Source organism: Cyprinus carpio, chromosome B3 (assembly GCF_018340385.1).
Source record: "Cyprinus carpio isolate SPL01 chromosome B3, ASM1834038v1, whole genome shotgun sequence".
Lineage (NCBI taxonomy): Eukaryota > Metazoa > Chordata > Actinopteri > Cypriniformes > Cyprinidae > Cyprinus > Cyprinus carpio.
The window spans coordinates 34,868,372-34,890,299 of NC_056599.1; the positions used below are offsets into that span (position 1 = coordinate 34,868,372).

The 21,928-nt window shown below is 36.2% G+C and overlaps 1 protein-coding gene across 1 annotated transcript; it reads left to right on the forward strand.

The window, feature by feature from the left end:
• The first annotated feature begins 1,236 nt into the window (after positions 1-1,236).
• Positions 1,237-21,593, forward strand: epn3a (epsin 3a). The gene is given in 12 exon segments (XM_042721348.1): positions 1,237-1,408; positions 6,526-7,240; positions 11,486-11,604; positions 14,820-14,897; positions 15,006-15,095; positions 16,896-16,982; positions 17,389-17,506; positions 17,509-17,526; positions 19,068-19,238; positions 19,378-19,473; positions 20,081-20,311; positions 20,400-21,593. Coding segments are annotated over 11 exon segments (1,893 nt in total). The 5' UTR covers positions 1,237-1,408; positions 6,526-6,642; the 3' UTR covers positions 20,687-21,593.
• The last annotated feature ends 335 nt before the right edge of the window (positions 21,594-21,928 follow it).

Genomic DNA, 21,928 nt, shown 5'->3' on the forward strand with positions numbered 1-21,928 from the left:
TCATCAGATTCAGCTCAGTTTTGTTTGCACATTTATCTCCAAAATATGGTTAATGTGGATCAAATGTAGCTGTATGTCAAAATCTAATTTTTAATGACATTTATAATATTTATGATAATGCCGAATTAGATCATCATGTGGCTGCAAGGCTTGCATAAGACAGAAGAGGTTGGGAAACAATTTATAGCCATTTTATGGCATAATAATGAATAAATCATGAGAATAAGCGGTAGGTAGGTCTGTGGGAAGAGTCATAAGTAATTTAACACCCCTCCACTCCCTTTAATCTGGCTCTAGAGCTGCCCTGCCATTTCCAAAGAACACATTAGACAATTTCACCATCCTCAGATATGGTAAACAATCTGGTGTCTTTTTTTTATTTTTTCCAAATTCCCATTATTTTGTTTTATGAGCTATTGGATATATTAAATAAACTATTATCCAATATAAAATGAATGAGAGTGAAAAGTAGCTATTTAAAAAAAAAATCTATCTATCTATCTATCTATCTATCTATCTATCTATCTATCTATCTATCTATCTATCCATTTATCCATCTATCTATCTATCTATCTTTAATATATTTTCATTAAATTGTGATGTTTATTTAAATTATTTATAGACAACTGCAAAACCACTCAAATGAGGGATTTAAACTGTTTAGACATGTTACAAACAAGGTTGTAAGAATTGCAAATACCGTAGAAAATGAACAGAAAATGTCCTATAAAAAATGACCATTAATGATGTCTATTTTCTTCAGTCTAAGCACCTTCTTTTACCATTTGTTCAAAAAGAAAAATGTGGACAGGCTATATAATTTTAGAGATGCATATTTTGTATATACTGCATATATACATAGCCTACCTATATAGTGTAGAAAGCTATACGTGCTACTTTGAATTTTTAATAGTGTAATCTGTTGGTAGAAAGTGTCATCTGAGAGCAGATTTCCAGGCAGAGCTGATTGATAAATCGAGACATTCAGGGTTGTTGAGGTTATTTGCTTTGTTTTGATTTCTGGCTATTGCAGGCTCGTGTGTCTCGTTTCGGAGCACAAAGGGTTAAAGTAGACTGACTGACTCTGCAGGCTGGAGCAGCCCTCCCTCCCCTCGGTTCACTTTACTGGGCTTTAACAGGGGCTCTGTATCAGCGAGGTTGGCGCCTGGCACTTTTTTTTTTTTGGTGTTTTGTAATAATTACTCCTAGGATGGTAGTCCTCAAAGAGGAGAAACAAAAAAAACGCGGGGGAGAATTTTAGGTGCTTAACTGTGCTGAACGTCTGCTGCATTTGAATCAAGATTTCCAAAACTATCCACAATGAAAACAAACATGCGGAGATCTCGAGAGGAGCACAACTACCGATAGGATCCCGAAGTTGGGACCTTTTTATGTCAAGCAATGAGAGGTAAGGACACGAAGGACGCTCAGATGGCTACGATTTTCGGGTCAATGTAAGATTCCCAAATCTGACTCTATTATTCGAGCTGAGTCACGCAAGCAGACGTCGCCCTCTCTACATTCACCTCTCCTGCCGCAATACTGCATTATGAGGATGCGATCGCTGCTAAAGGGGCTCTTTATTCCTGTCCCGAAGCATCTGAATGATTTTAAGGGTGTGCTTTACCTTCCAGATCAAAATCCTCACTCAAAACCGCGAGAGGCAGGTCTGTGGGAGCGCTGGTTCTCCACCCGGATTCAAAGTTGTTTTCTTCTGGAGCGGTCTGCTTAGTAAGCTATTTACTAGAGAACAGAGAGATCTGATTACATATTATTTATCTGAAATATAACGCGATATAGGCTACGTGACGTTACATTTAGACAAAAGTAGAAACAAATCCATAGTACATCTTTTGGGATATTCTGTAGGTAGCATAATTCAATGAAGTACGGTAGGCATATTTTCATTTTTTAAAAGATTATTTCCTTGCATTGTGCCAGTTGTATTTTAAAATAATAAACAATGCCGAAATTTCTACTATAGAATCACTTTTTAATAACTGTAGCCTACTATACAAAAATAAATAAATAAAAACGGTGTAAAAATGATATATTTGCTTGTCATTACAAAATGTACTTCCTGATGATGTCATTATGGTGTAATTATGACGAAGCTTTTTGGTAACACTTTAGTGTAGGGACAAATTCTCATTATTAACTAGCTGCATATTAGCATGCTTCTTATTAACACACTGGCTGTTTATTAGTGCTTATAAAGCACATATTCTGCAGGACCATATTCTACATCCCCGACCCAATACCAAAACTTAACAGCTACCTTACTAACTATTAATAGACAGCGATTTAGAAGTATGTTGAGGCAAAAGTTGTAGTTAATGGTTTGTTAATGGCAATAATTTGACCTTACTATAAAGTGTGACCACTTTTTCTAAAATATGTACTTCATAGTTCATTGTAGTTACATAATTCATTCCTAGTATTTTTTTAAATACTTGGTTATAAGCCAAATGTAAAGCTGACTATATACTGTATACCTAAAGATCTTGCTTACACACACACACACACACACACACACACACACACACACACACACACACACACACTTACAGCTTTTAACCAGGTATTAGTAAAAAAAAAAAAAAAAAAAAAAAAATATATATATATATATATATACACATACATATATACACATAGCTACATACATATACATACGTACATACAAATATAATGAGACAGTAAAAGAATCTGAGAGGTGAAACTGACAGTATGTAAATGACCCCACTCTTTAGGGTTGGGAACCGAGAACCGGTTTATATAATTATAAATTTAATGATTCTGTGAGGTGATATTGGAGGTGTGTAAATTACCCAACGGATCTTGTGCGACACGTGACCAAGCGCAGTCTTCCGCCGGTGTTCTGAAGAATTCGGCGTTTCCCGTTAAGGATGTCACAAACCGAATAACAGAAACGCCGCCCTGCCTCTTTAATTACTGAGAACACTGATTCCAATGACGCGCATTCCACAGACGCGCCGCGTCGCGTCTTTAACCACCGAACACATCGTTTCCCTCGACTGTACGCGCACAGGACATGTACATGTCAGACTGTACATGTACGCCACCAAATTACATTATATTTGTCCCATATTGTCATTAATATACATACTGACTTCAACTTGGACCACTAAATAAATAGACTGCTATTGTTATGTAAGTATGAGGGTTAGATTATTTAGTGTACAGGTCATTTTTTTTTTAAATGGAAATGGATTTTCATGGAGATCCGTATACTGTAATATATGTTGAATTTTGATATTGCCCACCTTTAAATTAAGTTGACAGTAAGTAATAAACAGTACCGAGTAGTTGAGTAGGCTATTGTGCATTTTTCCTTACCACTATTTTTTAATAGTTGTTTAATGATTTTAATGGAACCGGAATCAGAACCGGAACCATTAGGCGGAACCGGAACCCGAAAATTTCTAACAATTCCCAACCCTACCACTCTTTCTCATACTGATGTGTTTGGATATGTAGACTGAATTTTTGTGCCTTGCATTAAGATTGATGTGGGAACTCATTGTGTATTGGGCCTAGGTGCCAGCAGCTTGTTTTTGATATTCCACACTCTTTGCGCAGCACAGACTCTCAGCAGAAATGTGATGTTGATCAAACTGCTGTTATTGATTGTCGTCGAAACCCAGAGAGCAGAACGTGTCACCACATCAAGGTCATGGCCTGTGCACTATCAGAGCAGTTTCTCACTGGTGTGTGAAGCATATGGCTTTGATGTCTGCCTGTCTTTTTTATTCAGGGTGTGGGCTTGTTTATATAAAGTTATTAATAATTTTTCAGAGGAAGCCAACAGTGCCACTATGGCTTTGCCATTCAAAATACAATGCACAGACTTATGCAATGACGTGTGTAATCAACAACATAAATAAACAGTAATATTTCCAGTAAAGTCTAGTAAAAATGAATACATTTCATTGGTTTGACTGATCAAACCCACAGTCTTTCTAACAGAACACTGTTAAAAGGATTTTTCAGTTTACAAATGTGATACACTTCCCTTTACACCTGATCTGTTGTATAAAAAAGTAATACAAATAAATAAATGTTTTTTTTTTTGTTGTTGTTGTTTAATGGACCTCATTCATGAAACACCAGTTGAATGTTCGTACATTTTTTCAATCATTGTCCATCCAAATCTCTTCTTACATATTTATTGATTGATTGCTAATGTTTTTATGAATGCTTTACACACAAATTCATTCTGCCCCCTTTTTAATTATTCAGGCTCATTGATCCTTGTCGAATTTGAGTGATTTTATTAGACTTTTTTTTAAATGAAAGTAGCCTATGTCCTTTTCTTACTTGGGTATTTTGCTAGTAGTAACTCCTGCAGCACATTCTTGTTGATCAGGAATGTGTTGTTTGTACAGTTTATGTTGTCAGTCATGGAGTAAGTGTAAACTGTGCATTTTCATGTCTTTAAAAGTGGTGTGCGCTCTTTCGTATGGCATGCATTCGTCCAATCAATGTACATTTACACCTCTGGTAGTTCCTACAGTGCTGGGTTAAACCCTAAAGTAGGAGTTAATTTAGTCCCCCAAAAGGTTTTCCTAGAACTACCATCGTTCCCAGTTTCTGTGGTGTGAACACGCCAAAAAGTGGCTACTTCCGGCAATGGTTACAGGATTTCTGAAAGCGTTCCTCATGGTGTGAAAGCCCCTTTTGTAGCAGTTGATGAAACTGTAGCTGTGTTTGATTAGTTGTGTCAGTGACCAGGAGGATGTTTCAGTAGCACTTGGTTAACTCAGTAGTTTGTTCATGGTTACAGGTATGTGCGCATTTTCCTCTTTCTGTATTTGAGTTTAGACTGAAAACCTACATTATCCTGGATAATATATTGCAGTGTCCAAGTAGCCATAACACTCGTGCCTAATGTGAATTTTTAAGGTTTGCTAGTTCTAAACTATTTGTATGAGGGAAGTTAAGTGTCAAAGTTTTCCTGGTCTCTTCTTTAGATATGTGCCATTCAGGCAAAATTGATAAAGTGTGTAATTTCTGCACCACTAGTGTCATCACCTTTGACATCCAAGATTATTGCTACAAATAGCTTAACTGTTAAAGACCAAAAGAGCAGAAGTTTCTTTCGGGATGTTTCTTTCAAGTCTGCGTTCCTCCTCAGCTGGTGCTCATTTCTTTGAAGACATGTTGAATGCAGGTGGTTTTTGTCAGAGGAGCTGAGTTATGTGTTTTGATATCATATCAAAAGAACTTGTCAGCTGTCAGACAGTACCCATGTGAAAAATAAGTGCAATCAAATGTATTGGGTGCACTTGTAGTGTACTTCAGTTCTTAAAAGTATATTTTTAAGAAGCTGGAATTTCATTTAATAGAATTAAAAAAAAAAAAGATACTTTAATGACTTCGTTTCTTAAGACAGTTAAGTACACTTTTAATAAGTACACTATAATAATGTCAAATTAAATTTTACTTTAAATTAATTGATCTTTTGTCTTGCTTTGAAGTACACTTAATGTGTTGAGTAACACATGTAAAGCACATGTAAAATACTTAGAATTTAACTTTAATGTGTTATTTGATATTACTTTTTAATTTAATATATTTTAAGTGTACTTAATTGCAACTTCATTGCAAATGTGTAATTCTAAATATATTTAAATCGATGACACAGAAGTTTTAATTTAATATTAAAATGATATTAAAGTATATTTAGTTTACCATAAATGCTTGGTAGTACATGACTCGGCAATACACTTTAAGCGATTACAACAGTTACAAAATATTTACAACAGAAGTGATTATGAAATTACTTATAAAGATGTACTAAAGCCATACGTATGTGGGTCAAAAAAGCAGTTTCAGGTACTTCTAATTGCATTTAATGTAAGTTTACACTATAACGCATTTTCATTTAATTGTAAAAACATCCAGTTAAGTGTCCAAAAACATTACATTTCATTTTTTATTAAGTGTTTATTTTGATTGACGTTATTTTAAAATAATAAATTTTAATTTTATATTTGTATGATTTATTTCATTATTAGCTTTTCATTAAACTCACAACCCCCCTAACGAACCCAAGATTGGGAAACCTTGTGTGAACCTTGTGTGTGTACAAATAAATGTAATATAATGTTTAATGCACTTCATGTTGTTAATTACAACGGATGGAATATATTTTCTAATCTCTTTGTATTTTTATATCAGTATGGTACAAGATTATCCTTTTTAAATCAACGTGATAAACAAGTTAGGTCAAAAGTAATCTAAAAGTAATCAAAAAGTAGTCTGATTACTTTGAAATTTGATGGAAAAAATAAAATTTGTGTATGTAATTTGGAATCAGTGCTAGACTACAATTTTTTAAGTAATCTAAACAGCACTGATATTAAGTGTGCATAAGTGCAGTTCTTTTTAGAAGGAAAGGTTTGCCGAAAATCTGACGAATCCATTAAAAAATCAGGTGCATGTTATCCAAAGATGTCCAGGGAACCAATTAATTGAAATGAGGCATGTGTCTCTCTTTTTTAGGCTAACAAAGCTGTAGATTTTGCTGGAGATTCCTGACCATTGCTTCTTGGTGGCACACATTGCATCCCATTTCTTCTCACCACAAACCATCTTCATCATCCCACACCCGTAGTCATCATGACGACCTCTTCTTTACGGCGGCAGATGAAGAACATTGTGAACAACTACACAGATGCAGAGATCAAGGTCAGGGAGGCGACCTCCAATGACCCGTGGGGTCCTCCGACCTCTCTCTTGATGGAAATCGCAGACCTGACCTTCAACGTGGTGGCCTTCACCGAGGTCATGGGCATCATCTGGAAGAGGCTCAATGACCACGGCAAGAACTGGCGGCACGTGTACAAGGCCCTCACTCTGCTGGACTATCTGATCAAGTCAGGATCAGAGCGAGTGGCCCAGCAGTGCAAGGAGAACATCTACGCCATCCAGACTCTGCGCGATTTCCAGTACATCGACCGGGAAGGGCAGGACCAGGGCATGGGCGTGCGGGAGAAGTCCAAGCAGATGGTGGCTCTGCTCAGGGATGACGAGCGGCTCAAGCAGGAGAGATCGCAGGCGCACAAGACCCGTGAGCGCGTGACGGGAACCAGCAGTGCCATGGCTTATGGATCTTTACCACCTCCCTATCCGGGACGTCACACCCCTCAGCCCAGCATGGAAGCAGTGTATGGGGAAGAGCATAGCAGGGTGAGGCACTCACCTTCCTCCTTCAACTGTGAGTATGACTGTTCATACTGTTTATGAATGACCGAGATAAATCACACACTCATGGGAAAGTTGAATATTAAGTCATGCACAAGAATTTATAGAGATTGTTTACCCAAAAATGAAAATTCTGTCATTAATTACTCACCCTCATGTTGTTCCAAAGCCGTAAGACCTTTGTTCATCTTCAGAAAACAAATGAAGATATTTTTGATGAAATCCGAGAGCTTTCTGACCCTGCATAGACAGCAAAGGACATGTTCAAGGCACAGAAAGGTAGTAAGGACTTCGGTAAAATAGTCCATGTGACATCAGTGGCTCAACCGCAATTTTATGAAGGTACTAGAATAGTTTTTGTGTGCAAAGAAAACAAAAATAACAATTTGCGGCACTCTTGTGAATGGGCACATGGACTATTTCACCGATGTCCTTACTACGTTTCTGGACCTGGGAACATTGCAGTTGCGTTGTTGTCTATGCAGGGTCAGAAAGCTCTCGGATTTCATCAAAAATATCTTAATTTATTCTCCAAAGATGAACGAAGGTCGTACGGGTTTGAAATGACATGAGGCTGATTAATGACAGAATTTTCATTTTTGGGTGAACTGTCCCTTAAACATTGTCTTTAACTGTTTTGTTAAAAATATCTTGATGGTGTTTGTATTGATCCAGAGATCAAGCTTGTATTACAGCATTTGCATATCCAAGTCAATACTGAAATGTAGTAAGTAGTAATGTAGTGAATGTAAATGTAAATGTAGTAATGTAGTAAGTAACATAATAATTAGATATGGCCGAAAATTATATTATATTTTTAATGAAATCCAAGAGCTTTCTTTCTGACCTTCAACAGACAGCAAGGGTCTTACCACATTCATTTTTGGGTGAATTAACACTTTAAATATGGCAACTGGAAGTTTAAATTTGCTAGCTTGACGTAGGAACAAATCTCTTTGGAGTTCCTTTGAAGTTTTGGGCAAATGGACTTTGATTGAAGGGACAGAAATCCCTCAGGTTTCATTAAGAAATCTGTTCTGAAGGGGAATGAATGTTGTGCAGTTTTGGAAGGACAAGAATGTGAGTAAACGATGACAGAATTTTCATTTTTGGATGAGCTATGGAGTGAGCACACATTTGTTTCACTTTGATTTCTCTGAAATGAATAGTACTTCATTCTTTCATTGACTGGAGATTTGAAAATGGTTTTTTTAATCAATCAGCTGCTGAAGTGAACCAAGCCAATGAGTAATCTATGTCAATGTGTACACACACTGTTTACATAGAGAGTTGAGTATCACACACAGCCTTGTGCTTTTAACCCACATGCTTCATTCATTTGGAAGTTCTGCTTTCTCTTTTTGTGAGAATGTGATACAGTTTTAATGTCAAGTGCCTCATGAGGGTGTGGATGACTCCATATAGATATGATCACTTGATGCATGTGTAGCTGTGGACCGGATATACATCTACATTCTTCCCATGTTCAATCATTTACTCACTCTATGAGGCTCTTTGCTTAACTTAATTTTTGAAGGCTTCAAGGTTGATTTTTGTCTGTGAACAATGCGGTTTTAAAGGGATAGTTCACTCTGAAACGACAGTTCTGTCATGAACTCACTCTCATGTCTTTCCAAACGGCATCTTTCACTTCTTGGACTTAAAAATAAAAGTATTTGAAGAACTTTGACACTCGCAGCTCGTTTATCAGTAGTTGCTTGCCCTGCTGCCTGGCTTCTTCAGTTTGCCCCACAGTTTAGAACCGATGGCATATCAAAACAGTGAAACACAACACATTTTTGGACTCATTGCATTCTTCACATATTTATAGAGCAGAACTCCAGTATATGCATGTGGGGAATGTGCCTCTACAGCATTTATCATTGCATTTACAGTGAATCTGCGGTGCATTTATAGTGAAAACTCTAGATTAACTCACACTGTGAAATGCAGTGGAGTCTTCCTTAAGGCCACTGGTTAATGTATAAGCATGAAAATTTAGAAAAAGAAATCTGTTTAAAAATGAAGATTAAAAATGTGTATTACAATGCTTTTGGCTGTTCATAAATGTGTAAGATTGCTAAATTTGTTTTTGGATTCTATCTAGGACTATCCATTTAAAAGGCATCAGTCTGAATGTGTACAGAAACCAAAAGTGAAAATATTTCTCATGGCCCGTTCAATCAAACACATTTTTGTTTAACTTGTTTACAAAATTAATTTCTATGGACTGAACTTTAGTGATAGACTTGAGCTCAGTTTATTAAAACAAACAATATATATTGCAATATATTGGATATGTTGGGATTAGTCATTTTTTAAAGATATTATTACTTTAAGCAAAGATGCATTTTTTTAAGAAGTGAAAGTAAGTACATTTATAATGTTGCAAAAGATTTCTATTTCAAATAAATGATTTTCATTTAAACACCAACTTTCTATTCATCAAACAATCCTGAAAAAAAGCGTTACATCTTCCACAAAAATATGGAGCAGTACATGTTAATCCAATATATGCAGACTGGTAGCACATAAGAGATTTCTATCAAAAACATAAAAAAACGTACTAACCTCAAACTGGTAGTGTATGTATATGCTATTACTTTCTGATGATCAGCTTATCATTTAAAATTTGTAAAATGTTTATCTATTTTTTAGGCCCTCTCTCATACAGTACGACAGACCACATATTTAGTTTCTACAAGGGAAGGGACTATTTGACATTTGTTGATCTACTGAAATCAAACCTTTGATGACATAAGGAGCAATGTGGTTTCACTTTTACTTGCAATAAACCAACATATTTGTCATGATGCCAGATATTTTGGGAAAGTACAAAAATTTCCCATTCCGTGATTCCATGGGTGCTTAAAAAAAAGTGTGAAAAGTGTGTTAATGGTCAACGTTTTCAGGGTCAGATAGTCATGAGCCAGAGTAGATGATGGTAAAAGTTGACCTTTTCTGTACACCAGTGCATTCCAGGCCAGACGCGCCATTCAGAGCCACTGTAGTGGAAATGATCGCAACTGGAAAACGCCACTGCCAGTTTCTGGTTCTTTCCTCTTTTCTGGTCCAGGGCTGATTTCACCGAGGAAGCAGTTCTATCTCCTTCTGAAATAAATTCAATCAAGCATGTAATTCACAGTAAATAAATAAATAAATAAATAAAACAACAGATTTATATTAAGATTAATGTAGAGACAAGACAATAGCATGCATAATTGCATACAGTATGTATAATTTATTACAGTTTTATTTTTGGTTACAGTATGTAACACTTATTACACTTAAATATTATGTTAAACTGAAACACTGATTGAGTGATTAACATGAGACATACATTTTAGTAAGTTGTTCTGTGTCCTTCTAATGTTCATTCATGTTTATTTCATGCTGTAACTAGTAGTAAAGAGGAACTAAATGCCACACTAAAGAGCATCAAAACCACCATTTATGGTTTGAATTTTGTAATAAAATTGACATTACATGAAAGCTCAGACTTGGTTTCCTATCAAAAATAACAAAGCACAAAGCTTATTGCAATTATTGGATGAGAAGCGCTCTGCAAATAATGTTTAGTCAAGTTTTATTCACGTATGAACTGAAATCAGCATAGAAAAAAAGTTAAATTAAATTCAATTAAAAATGAGAAATCAACATTGTCACCCCAGCACTAAGGCTTACTTTAACATGTTTACCTGTTGTAGTTTACCTGTGCACAAAATAGACACCGACACAGTCAAAACACCATCAGAGAAACACTAATTAAACATCACTGTTACATTTTAACACATTTACTGAAATTTCAGAGCATCACGAGATTACGAAATGTATGTCCTTAATTAGCACCATCCAGACAGCAAGACTAATTGATAACAGGTGCTTACCGTTAGTAGTATCAAATAAAAGCTAATATAAACACCCAACATGGAAAAACAACCCTGAAATACTGAGATGAGACTTTGTCTTCTCATTTGAGAAGTCCAGCACATGCCACAGATGGATGAACTGCCAGATAAAACCTGTTGAGGGAGGGGTAATTATAATGTAAGCCCCATCGCCCCTTCTCTCCTCTCCTGCCCCACACAGACACCCCATTGTTTCAGCAGCAGAGTCAGACAGGCACAGGAAAGCAATTCCCGCCCGGGCATGGAACAACAGTGATTTGGGTGCTTGATTAACATTCAGTGGTGGTGCCAGTCTTTTCTCATCCAAAGCAAGAGGTTGAATCAAGCATTTTCTCTTTTCTTCCTCCCAGCCTCCTCTTCCTCTCCTCATCTGGCCCCAGATCTGGAGCGCGCCCGGCCGCAGACGAGCGGAGAGGAGGAACTCCAGTTGCAGCTGGCCTTGGCCATGAGCCGAGAGGAGAGCGAGAAGGTGAGGCTCACACTCACTGTTACACACACACACACACACACACACACCTATTACTAACTGCATCAGGATCACTGGCTCTCCACTGGTTTTGCTTCAGGTTGCACATTTGACATTGGATATCACATGGTACTAAAAATATTTGATAACAGTTTCATTTTAAGGATTTGTTCTCATTGCTTATTAGCATATATATTACTAGTACTGTATATTGGCTGTTTAGTAGTAACAAAGACTATAGAATACCCAAGACATGTCACTCGTATAGTTTTGAATGGGAAAAAAATGCAACACTCAATATGGCCGCTCAATCACAGGAAGCCCCGCCTTCTGAATGAAAGGGCCAATAGCTAAATGGTAAAGTCAGCGCGTCACTGCAGCAGCCGTTAGAAGTCTTGGTTGCTATATAAACAGTCAGCATTCTGAGACGTGCTCTTAAGACGGCACATGTGCACTGGCTGATGTAGCCTGAATAATAAGCTTTTTAGAACGCTATTTGAGCAAAAGTAACAACATTTATGACATAGTTGTTGTCAGATTTCTTTGGTCATTTCAAATATGAAATTTAATTGTAAGCTTAGTGAACAGTTTTGAAGAATTTTATGCTTCCCTATTTAAAGAGACAGGAGTTCCACTTGCATGCCCGAGAGGTGTTTCAAAGATGGATGCCGAGTGACATGACTTGTCTTAAAAGGACTTTGGTAGTAATTATAAAGCACATATTAAGTTGACATGAACCATATTTAGATCCTTAAAGGGTGTTTCAAAAAGATGGTCGTTCCAAACCGTGAGCCTCCGTGACATGAGCTTTTGTCTTAAAACGGACTTTGGTAGGTAAAAATCTTCAAAAGCACAGATAGAATTTTTTAATGTCATTTTGGTCCAAAAATATATATTCTGCATGACCATATTTAGATCCCTTAATCCATCCCACACCTAAACTTAACAACTGCCTTACTAAAAATGAATAAGTTTCCTTAATACATCTAAAATTTAAAATTGACTTATTAATTATTAATAAGTGGCAAATAAGAATAGTTCAGTTCAGACCCATCAAGTGAAACTAGGTCCAAAATATATTATTGTAAAAAAGTAACTGACCCTCAGAAGACTACTTTGAAGATGTTTTTATTACCTTTCTTACTAAAGTCCAACTCCAAAGAAAATACTTATATTGTGTTATGCACGGGTTTGTGACTGAAGGGAGACTAAAGTTTTTAGTGAACATATAAAATCCCACACATAAATGTCTAAAAATGAATAAGTGGCAAATAAGGAGTTCACTGAGGCATAAGTCATAGCTAATAGTCAGTTCATAGTGAGAATTGGTCTAAAATATTTATTGTACGTAAGTAACAGAAGTTATTCATCTTACTAAAGTCCAAATAATGAATAAGAGTTTATGCTTTGTGAATGTGGGTAGAGTGAAGTTATTAGTAACATATAAAAGCCACACATAAATGTTTAAATGAAGTTTTTTGTATGTTATTAAAGCTAGACTAAAGTTTTTAGTAAAATTTGGTTTGCTCAGTAAATGGTCTGAACATCAAAAAGAAAAGCAGAAATGCAAATATTACTAAAACATTAATCATTCAAGAATAACAAAAGTAAATAATCTTTTTTAAGTAACACTGAATCCAACTGAAAAAGTTAGTCACTAGTAAGAAGTTACTGACAAATAAAAGCCACAGGTTATGCTGAATGATAAAAATGTTTAAATAAACTTGAACTAACTGGGTTATCAGATCATGTTTAATCAGAAAACGTAGTCAGTCGTTTTGGTGGAATGGACTTTCAATGGAGGGACAGAAATCTCTCAGGTCTTCATTTGTGTTTCAACTGTACATGAAAATGTTATAGTTTTGGAATGACATGAGGCTGAGTAAATAATTACACTTTTGGGTTAACTATCCTTATAATAAAGATAAACCACTAAATCAAGATTGTACTTTTGTGGATTTTACACAAAAAGTACATTAGGTCCATTGTAACAAATCAAATATCTTTATGATTTTTCTCACAGGCAAATTTAAAGGTGCTGTATGTAGGATTGACACCGAGTGGTTGAACTAGGTATTGCAGTCCAAATTCAAAATATTGGAGAGGGTTTTTTCACCCGGTTCCTTCTCCTCAGACTTGAGGTTGCCAGATTGACGACACAAACAGTAATGAGAGCGCTTGATGATGAATGAAATGAAATACGCTGTGTTTTCCGCTAACTGGCAACCCAGGGTGCTGAAATACAATTGGGTAAACTGGCAGTGGGCGAGTTTCACAAACAAAAACAGAGACCGACATTCCGGCCCGGAACGCACATTTTCAAAGAAGAATAACTGACTGCAGCATTGTTTTTCAGATAAACAAATATGTTAACTTAGCATGTTTCTTAAATATCTGCAAACATATTATGGTATTTTATGCATTAGTAGAGTCAAAAACCTACATACAGCACCTATAAATGATCTATTATTAATATTTCACCAGGTTAGTCCCTTTTTTTTGTCCTCTTCCCATTATATCTCTTGCTTCCAAATAGAAAATCTAAAGTCAATTGACTATTAGTTATGTAATACGCAAGGCTGAACACTAGCAGTAATAAGAAGCAGCAATTTCATGGGGCTTTAACACTTGAGAGGCTGTATGAAACTTTTCCTGTAGTCTGAGACCTTTGATTTAGTGAATTAAAATGGCCTTTTGTATTGTGCTTCAATGGAGATCACATGTCTTCAATTAAAAGTTTGTAACAACTCATTACTTGGCTGGAGGGTTTAGTATAGCACCACATTTCCAATTAGCATGTGGGCTAATGATTTGTTTTTGTAGTGCACTTGAGGTGAGACCGACATGCTGCTGTCTCCATTCAGCATTGTCCAGAAAGATCTCAGTCATCATCTGACAGTGTAGCCAGTGTGTGAAGAGAGCGCATTAGCATCCTGTCTCACTGATAATGCATTTCTAAGTGAAGCCACAATGACTCCGAGTGTGTTACATTGATCCAGCGCTCATAAATCAGACAGAGTGGAGCTGCTCTCTTGTTGATGTTTAGGAAACATGTGCTATACTTTAGTCTGAGACCAATCAGCCTGGTTTTGGCTTTAGCTGCACTTTATTTTAATGTGTCCTTGTTACAGTGTAATAATACATGAGCAATATTAATTCTCTTAATTCACTCTTTGGTTCATTTGCTTTACACTAACCTCATTCCTCTTCTCCTCCAGCCGGTTCCTGCTGTGGATATTGATGAACAGACGCAGCTTCAGATCGCTATGAGCCTCAGTAAGGAGGAGGCGCACAAGGTACTGCAATCCCAGGAGTCACTGCTACAGCTCCCCTTCTCTCATTAATTGCCTGCCTGTGTGTTGTGAGTGACACTATCTGTATGTTGTGTGATTGTATCTCTCTAGCCAGCTCCTCCTCCTGCTGCTGTTCTGGACATGGATGAAGAGGCACAGCTTCAGCTGGCTCTCACTCTCAGTAAAGAGGAACATCAGCAGGTACGAAGCTAGATCATGAGCTGCACAGATTATTAGATATTGTTAGATGTTTACCATAGAAGTACCATATTCATTTGAAGACTACCATGGGAGTGATGATATTCACAAACATGAGATCTTCAGTGGCACATTTTTAAAGTTCTACCTTCAATTGTGGAGTTATTTATTGTGTGTTGTTATTTACAAAGCATTTTTAATAGTATGTATGTGTCTTGGCACCCCTTGTGATAAAGAAGTGCACTTTAGCATACACTTCAGCAAAAAATACTGAAATATACTTATATAGAATATACTGTTTTCATATTCATATATGCTGTTATCTGAATTTATAGTGCTTTTTTGACCCACTTTAATTATTTAATACTTTAATGTAATTTCTATTAGATATATACAAAGTGCACTTTAAGTGTGTTATTACATGGTTAGTACATAATAAAAGTGTGCTTTCTTTAAGTACAAGTAAAAGAAAACCTATTTCTGTTTAAACCATGTTGTGATAAAGACTTTTGGGATTTTAGAAATAATAAACCATTTTTAAGAAGGCAAATGTTACAGCATAACAGGGTTGAACAGAAAGTAAGGAATAAACTCTACATTTACAAAATGCATAGTGCTTTTTCCTCTGTTTTGTAATATGGTGCATTATGTATTTGAAATTCTGATGAAAAAAAAAAAGGTTTACAATTATGTACCTGTATCAGGTTTATTCTATTGATAATTGCAACAGTATTAATTCAAGGAGACAAAATTGGCCATACTTCAGTGTTTTAACCTTTCAGTTGCACACAGTTGCATAGGTATTTGTACTAAAATTGTATTTTTTTATGAATTTCACAAGTAGCCTAGAGCAGTTTTTTTATAAAGGAATCAGATTTTCCTTTCCTTTGAGTTCAATGTACTTTGAAACCATGCTGTAATTTTTTGAACTCACAACATTCTTCCCAAACCAAAAGAACCATTTATTGAAACTAAACTGCCAAAATTACTTGTTCTGAAATCCTTGAGCTGGCCATTTATTTATAGTGTCCAAAAGAGGACAAGTGGCTTGTTTTTCAGGCAGTATATCCAGAGGAAGGAAGGCATCAAAGTACTTTCAGATACAGCCTCACATTTTTCTATCATGCTGTCTACTCCGATATCTTCATCTGTTCGTTTTTTTTTAAAGGCAGCAGTACATTAAATTAGTTTATAAATAATAAATAGTTTTCAATTCATGATTCAGTTTCTATTGAGAAAAAAGCACTGTAGTCATTAAATATTAATTTGGTTAATCATGGTGTGTCGGAAGTGAATTGACTCCAGTCCAGACCAGTTTCCTCGGGAGGTGATTTCATACTAAAACACTAGCTGTTTAGTCACTGACTGGCTGGGCAGCAAAACAGCTTTCAGACACGACCAAAGTGAGCAAATATGAAATAAGTAGGATACATAGTATTATTTCTGATACAAGAAGAGCTGTTGAAAATAAAAACTGCAGTTAGTTCGTCAAACCCTGTGCTGTTCCTAGTTGTATGTAGCACCTACAGCTCTGCATATCCCAACATTAGGATAGCAACCTTCATGGTCATTTTATTCTGATTCTATCAGTTTTAATGGTGTATTTCAGTGCAGATTGTTTTGTGAAGGATGAGGGAATTAAAAACTATCTTGAACTTGACAAGAAACATGCATTTTGATTTTGGGAGTGGGGGTGAAGAAGATACGTATGTTTATTTATAACTGTATGTATATATAAATTAATTAATTAATGAGTATAATAGGATGAAGTCTGAGACGTCTCCTATGTCTGTTGGTTTCTAGGAGGAGCGAAGCCGGCAGGGAGATGAGTCGTTGCTCCAGAAAGCACTTGAGGAGAGCAAACGAGAAATGGAGGCCAAAGGAGGAAGAGTATGAGACTCTTTTAACCTGTTATAAGCATTTATAAATGAATGCTTTTACTAGAAAAGGATTTACAAATCAAGTGTAGCCTTTCCTATTGTAAATAAGAGGAAAAAGATAAAAACAGACATTGACACAGATAGGTACAGTGAGGTGTGGACCACTATTCTGCTTCCCTTAGAAGCATATGGGGAAAAAAGTTTTGTCAAAAATTTTTATCACTACTTGTGTGGACCACTATTCTGCTTCCCTTAGAATCATATGTTTTGATAAGTTTTTTAGAAGATTTTGTTCACTAGTTAAATGTCCCCATTGCAAGGTTTTTGTTAATGCTTGTGTATAGATGCATGCCGTATTGACCTAAAAAATCCTTTTGAATGTGCTGAAAGTGCTTTTCTGTCCTTTCCTTTGGCAGTCTGCCATGCTGGATCTTGCAGATATTTTTGCTCCAGCTCCTGATGTGCCTTCTTCTGCTGATTATTGTTGTTATTCGTGAGGAGGTAGTGGTTTATTAGAAGATGGTGGTCTTATGTCTGTCTGTGGGATAGTCTGGGTAAGATAATATTACTGTATATCAGCAATTTACACTCTTAAACATTAAAGATCCACCAAGTATTTATTTTTGACAGATATGTTTAAAATAATGAGGTGCTTTTATTCTATATTCTACATAAGATGTCGCTTTTTATGGTGGCTGCCTTGTGATCACAATACCAAAATTACTTTTTTAACCACACCAGCCAATGGGGTTTGAACTCTGGTTGCCCTCACATAAGCAAAATAATGCAATATGATCATTATTTTGATCTAAAATAACATTTTTGCCCAAAATATTTTAGGACAGGGCTTTGTGTCAATTGTCCCATCATATGAATAATTTTGTTTCTCATATCCTTAAAAGCCGCTGGCAAACTGGAGAAAGAATTAATTTACTTGTCAAAGCCAGTTTTTACTTGCATTTGGACTCTTTCAGTTTTCAGAAGAGATGACTCATGGATGACGAATATGCCTGTGAATAGAGATTAGTATAGGCGTTCCTCAGTGACACTGGTAACCAAAAATGTTTGCTGCAACTATGCCAGTGGCTCTAAACCTATTTTACTCCAAGGCACCCCAAAATATTATGGATACTTCTGCTATAATGAGCTTGGCTGCTCATTTTTAAACTTTTTATGTAAAGAAACTAAAATAATGAAAAATCATAAATGAATGAATGTCCCTCATATTTTACACTTTTTATTACCAAATAATTTTAATAATTTAGTTTCCTAGTTTGGCTTGATTTATTTATTTATTGTTAAATTATTATTTTTTTATGCTCAAATAGCAATTTCTACCGAATAAAAGATTTTATAATTGACAAATGTATATAAATTTGTGTACAAGTATACAAATGTAAGTCACTTTAGATAAAAGCGTCTGCTAAATGCATAAATGTAAATTTGTATATCCAGGTTGTCCAAGATCAAGCTGAAATGGCAGTTATTAAGGGAACAAATCAAAATCAGAAACATGGTTACATCTTGTTTTTAGGTTATTTTAAAATAAGAATGTGTAAAATTACAGCAATGTTAATGTTAAAAAATCATTTAATTTTACTTCAGCTTACATGCATTCGTTTTACACATCAAGTTTTTCATACTATTTTGCTGTCTGCCATGCATCATGTGCACAGGTACTTTTTAAACACTCTTCAAACCTGGACTCTGACTGGAGATTAATGTGGTTCAGCATGATATTTCACGAATTTCATTCATACTTTAAGTAAGCTACTTCAAAAGGATTGCATATACAAGACTGCCTTCTAGGGGTTTGTTCTTTCACATCCCTATTTTAAACCTTGTTTTGTCTCATAAATATGAATCCATTATCCGGCCCTTTAGTAGTGTGCTGAGGCCCTCTAGTGGATGTCAGACACCAGGTTGAGAACCACTGATCTACACTGATATATGTCAGTATGAAGACCACTGTTGTTTTGGCCAATGAAACATAAACTTGAATTGGTGCACCTTTGTAAATTTCCAGCAATATTGCCCTAATAATATAGCCTTACTGATCTGAACTGCACACACATGCTGGATTGTGTTGAAGGAGAACCCAGCTCTTTAAGCCGTCAGCATGGAAGTTCATGGATGGCACCACCGGCATCCAGTGTTCGTTCCCAGCCTTGGCATCAGCGAACGCCAAATCCTGACCCATGGGACGCCCCTCAGAATGCCCCAAGCCCTGTGTCCATGAATCAGACCTGGATCTCCCCTGCACGTGGTACAAACTTCACCTTCTAGTTACCAAAGTCGATTACTGGTCATAACTAAAGATGCTAAATATACTAAATACACTAACTGAAGATGCTGTTGATGCTATGTAAGTCCAACCATTTTTAGATTTGTTGTAAATTTTGTAGGAACTGGAGTGGACCCCTTTTCTCCCCTTGTAGGAGACAAACAAGGATCTATTGGCCCTCTCAAAACCCCATCCCCTCGGGCAGGAAGTCCCTCAGGCAATCACAATGACTCTGTTCTTCTTAAATTATTTTTTTCTATTTATTTTAATATATTAATATTAATAATCACTTATTGCTATTGTAATTTCTTTTATTGCCTTTTATATTTTTTTTGTTAGTATTTTGTTTTTTTGAAATGGAAATTGAAATTGGTAATGTTTATATTTATATTAGTATAATGATAATGGAATAAGTGTCCGTGTCCACAAAAATATGAAACAGCTCAACTGTTTTTTATAATTGATAATAAGAAATGTTTCTTGAGCAGCAAATCAGAATATATGAATGATTTGTGAAGGATCATGTGACACTGAAGACTGAAGTAATGATGCTGAATATTTAGCTTTGCATCACAGGAATAAATTACCTTTTAATATATATTCAAATTAAAAAAAACGTATAAATTGTAATATTATGTCCACAATATTACAGTTTTATTGTATTTTTGACTGAATAAATGTAGCCTTGATTAGCATAAGAAACTTATTTCAAAAACATAAAAAATAAACGTTCCCCAAACTTTTAAATGGTAATGTGCATTTTGTATTATATAATTCATTTTTTTTTTTAGCTCATTACTTTTATGTTTTATTCATATTTTTAGATGACGATCTTTTTGATAAGGCTATGGATGGAGGTCAGGCAAATATAAATGGTCACAGTAGTCCTGAGCCTTTTGATATGTCTTCCCTTGGCGGCGGTCTACCAAAAACAGCTCCTCGAACCTGCAGTACTCCAGAGGCATTTCTGGGTCCCACCGGAGCTTCACTCGTCAACCTGGATTCTTTGATTCCCTCCAACCCTCCTTCCAAGAACTTCAACCCATTTTTATCAGGTCAGAATGCATCATTATCAAACTTCTTGTTGTCATGTGTATCTAAATCCATAACCTTTTAACTGATTGCGGACTCTTTCCCATTTAGGAATAACTGTTCCATCGGCCTCTAATCCATTCCAACAGGAACCGGCCCGTCTCACACTAAATCAGATGCGCCCCAGTTCCACATCTCCTGTACCCACATCCCTCCCATTTAATGCCTCTCTGCCCATGGCTTCCAGCAACCAGCCCAGCTCCCTGCCTACTACCTTCACACAGTCTGCGCAGGTCCCGCTGCTGGTCCCCGGACACCTGCCGCAGCCGCTGCTACCCCTGTCTATGACATCCACGCTTGGAAATCCAGACCAACACAATCAGAACCCATTCCTATGAGCAGATCCAAACAAGCTTCTGAAATGACAATTTAACCACCGACTTGACTTAAAACTGGAACACATTTTTTAATATCTTTGCTTATTTCACAGCTTCCTGGTTTTGCTCTATGCAGTCACTCGTAAGAGGCGTTCACACAAATAGTGGTTTCCAGTGACAAAAATCTGTCATTTTTAACAATGGTGAAGCTATGTGGCCATATACAGTGATGTGACAAAGTTGAGAAAAGTTCAGTATTATGCAAATAAGCAGTCATGTAATGTGGAGACCAGTAGACACTGGTGCACATGTCCTGTGAGATACTGTAGTGAGTTTCAATGAGATGTAGAAGTTTGTTAAAGTCCAGACCCACCAAACTGACATTGAAGAACTAGTGGCAAAAAAACCCCACAATAACTTTTGTTAAGTCCCAGACACACCAAGCCAATGTCAAAGAACTAGCAGTGGTGAAAACCAACTGTGTTGTCTGCGTCTGGACCAAAAATTTGCGCTTGAACTCATTACGAAGTGTCTCCACACCAGCAGGTGGCAGTAGTCTGTATTTATCGTTCAAAGAAAAAAAAAACTGGAAGAGTTACTACTGTTAATATACAAACCTCGAACAAAGGCTTCTGTATGTGCCCTCCTGACTTTGTCGTTTGCTTGCCTTCATCACTTTATTTTTTATCTCATGCATTTCATAACACGCAAATAGCCAAAATCCTCAACGCCAGAAATTCTGATGACTAGTCAAGTTAAATGTATTTATATAGTGCTATACTGCTTCAAAGCAGCTTCATGGTTATAAACAATAATATAACAGTCGTACGTTGTCAAATTTGTTAATTCAAAAATTAAAGGGATAGTTCACCCAAAAAAAAAAAATTCTGTCATTAATTACTCACCCTCAAGTCGTTCCAAACCCGTTAAGACCTTCATTCGTCTTCAGAACACAAATTAAGATATTTTTAATGAAATCCGAGAGCTTTCTGACTCTCCATAGACAGCAACACAACTGACACGTTCAAGACCCAGAAAGGTAGTAAGGACATTGTTAAAATAATAACTCTTGTATGAAGCTACGAGAATACTTTTTGTGCACGAAGAAAACAAAGATAATGACTTTCTTCATCAAAAATATCTTAATTTGTGTTCTGAAGATGAACGAAGGTCTTACAGGTTTGGAACGACATGAGGGTGAGAAATTAATGACAGAATTTTCATTTTTGGGTGAACTATTCAGTTAATTTCAGCTGTATAGTA